General features: G+C 44.0%; 1 protein-coding gene across 1 annotated transcript in view; it reads right to left on the bottom strand.

The window, feature by feature from the left end:
* NSUN7 (NOP2/Sun RNA methyltransferase family member 7) overlaps positions 1-2,460 on the bottom strand; it is a 63,036-nt gene that overhangs the window by 37,280 nt on the left and 23,296 nt on the right. The window contains exon 6 of the mRNA XM_004703151.2: positions 238-448. Within this exon, the coding sequence (XP_004703208.1) occupies positions 238-448 (211 nt within the window). The remainder of the gene's footprint in view (positions 1-237; positions 449-2,460) is intronic.

The raw sequence follows: 2,460 nt of genomic DNA, 5'->3' as shown, positions 1-2,460 counted from the left end.
TAAGTGGAGAGGAAATGTTTTGAGAATGATGAGGGCAATGAATGTACAAATGTGCTTTACACAATCGATGCATGTATGGATTTTGATAAGAGTTGTATGAGCCCCCAATAAAACGATTTAAAAAAAAGAAAAGAACAAAGGAGGAAAGTTCAACGGAAATGGACTCGGAGTCTTGTGACAAACAAGCTCACTTCAAACAATAAGAAGAAAAAGAAACAAAGAAATATCTGTACGTACTTTTGCATCCCATTTTTGTGAAAAGGTTCTTCAGGTCAGGATCCTTAGCGTGCGATTCTACTCCACAAACAAATATTTTCGAGGTGTTATTATTTGTTAAGATTGACATATGGGCAACTGTGTACCATGAACCTGTATTGACCATTAAGATGTCATCATCCATATTCAATAAAGCCTTTACTGAATGGACAGCAAGACTTCGAGATTTGTCCTACAAGACAATGGTGTGATTAGAATTTCAAAAAGTACATCTGAACGCATAAACTAATTTTTGGTGGGGGAGGGGGGCTAAAAAAAGACATCGTTGGTGGGAATCTTGAAAAGATACCTAATCCATTCAGATTAAAATATGTCTAAATACTAAATACAGGTAACATATATTTGAAGAAAAACCTCATAATTGTTTGGCCTCAATATGGACTGTTATCATTCAGCTTTTATATAATAATCCAGCTATCCACTGCTGTTGAGTTGATCCCCACTCACAGGAGAATGGGCTGAGAATCAGACTGCCTCATATTTCTCTCACAAAGTAGCTGGTAGGTTTGAACCACTGAACTTCTAGTTAGCAGTCCCATGTGGAGCCCACTGTCCCTCTAGGACTCCTTCATCCAGTGCTCAGGTAAGATGTGTTGACAGATGAGTGATAGCCTTTGTTGGACCCTCATTCGTAGCCCATCGTGCAAATCCATATGTGTGGCTGCTGCCCTCTCTCCCAGGACACGGCATCCCAACTGCTGCCAGCTCACAGATGAAAACCCAGAAGCGGGCGGAGCGGGGAGGAGGCGGATTGAATTTCTGCATGTGATCTCCGTGTCACTACAAAACGGGCCAAAAGCCTGTCTGAGAATATGGTGCTAAGGAAGACCAAGGTGAACCCAAGAAAAAATTAGACCCAAAGGATCGCCCCCCCTGCTGTGGAGTCAGGTCCGAGTCACAGTGACCCTGTGGTTCTCCCAAAGATGGAATCATTACAGAGCCGGCACCTCATCTTTCTCCCTCAGAGCGGCTGCTTTCGAACTGCTGACCTTGTGGTGAGCAGTGCAGCGTGTAACCCACTACTCCACCAGGACAGAACATGAACTTAAGTTTCCAGTCCTGTTCTTTTTTATTCTATTGAACTCTTATCACGCCTTGCTTTCTCTTCTTGCAGTACACAGCGTAGTATATATACTACACTGTACTATATGCATCGTACTTTCTATACAGGAAATTAGTGAAAACTGGAACTTGTATACAATATACACCTTCTATCAGAGAAGCAAAACTGCAATATTTCCCATTAATAGAGATTAATAGAAAAGTGGTTCCTGGGTTTCCGTACTGAAAAAAAAAGGGGGTAAAAAAAAGTGGTAAGCCTTCAACCTGCCAAAGGCAGAAAACCTTTAAGACCTGGAAAAACAAGGTAGTCCCATCAACCCATCAGTTCCAGCTCTGGCACAAGTTTCTCTGTAGATCAAACCAAACCTGTCAGTGTCTAGTAGAGTCCGATTCATGTCACCCCTCCCGTGTCACAGACTAGGAGTGTTCCAGAGGTTGTGCTGGCTGTATACATATATTTTTCATGGAAGCAGGTTGTCAGACCTTTCTTCTGTGGTCCCAGTGGGTAGGTCTGTCCACCAACCTTTCTGTTAGTGCTCAGTCACAAATGGTTTGTACCACCCAGGAACCTGGCTGTTACACATGCCTTGCAGATGAAAGCTATTGGGATTAGGAAAGAAAGCACTGCTCTTTCATACACGGGGCGGCACTAGCAGTGTATCATCCTCCGAAATGGAAGAAAAAGTGTCAAGTACTCTCTGCAATTTTCCCTTCACTCACTCACTCACTCACTCACTCACTCACTCACTCACTCACTCACTGCCACTGAGTCGATTCCTATAGGACAGAGTAGAGCAACCCTATAGGACAGAGTAGAGCTGTCCCCGTGGGCTTCCCAGACTGTACATCTTTACAGGAGTGGAAATCCTCATCTTGTAAATCCTCCTCCTGTCTGTACATCTTTATAGTGTCTGGTGGTCCCGAACCGCTGACCTTGCAGTTAGCAGCCCAATGAGTTACTTGCCACACCACCAGGGATCCTTCATGGTGACAAACATATAGCCTTCTGGTTGGCAGCAATATGAGTCTCCTATTCTGAGGAGGAGGAGATGTTTTTGACACCTTCGCCTGAGATGAAGACGGTGAAGTGCAACACGAGCCCTGAGTGCAGTGGTGTTCGAA

This window comes from Echinops telfairi, unplaced genomic scaffold (assembly GCF_000313985.2).
Source record: "Echinops telfairi isolate 266 unplaced genomic scaffold, ASM31398v2 ScPeMD7_7468;HRSCAF=8506_0, whole genome shotgun sequence".
NCBI classification, from domain to species: domain Eukaryota; kingdom Metazoa; phylum Chordata; class Mammalia; order Afrosoricida; family Tenrecidae; genus Echinops; species Echinops telfairi.
The sequence above is the reverse complement of the archived record's forward strand: the minus strand, read 5'-3'. Positions and strand labels throughout refer to the sequence as shown.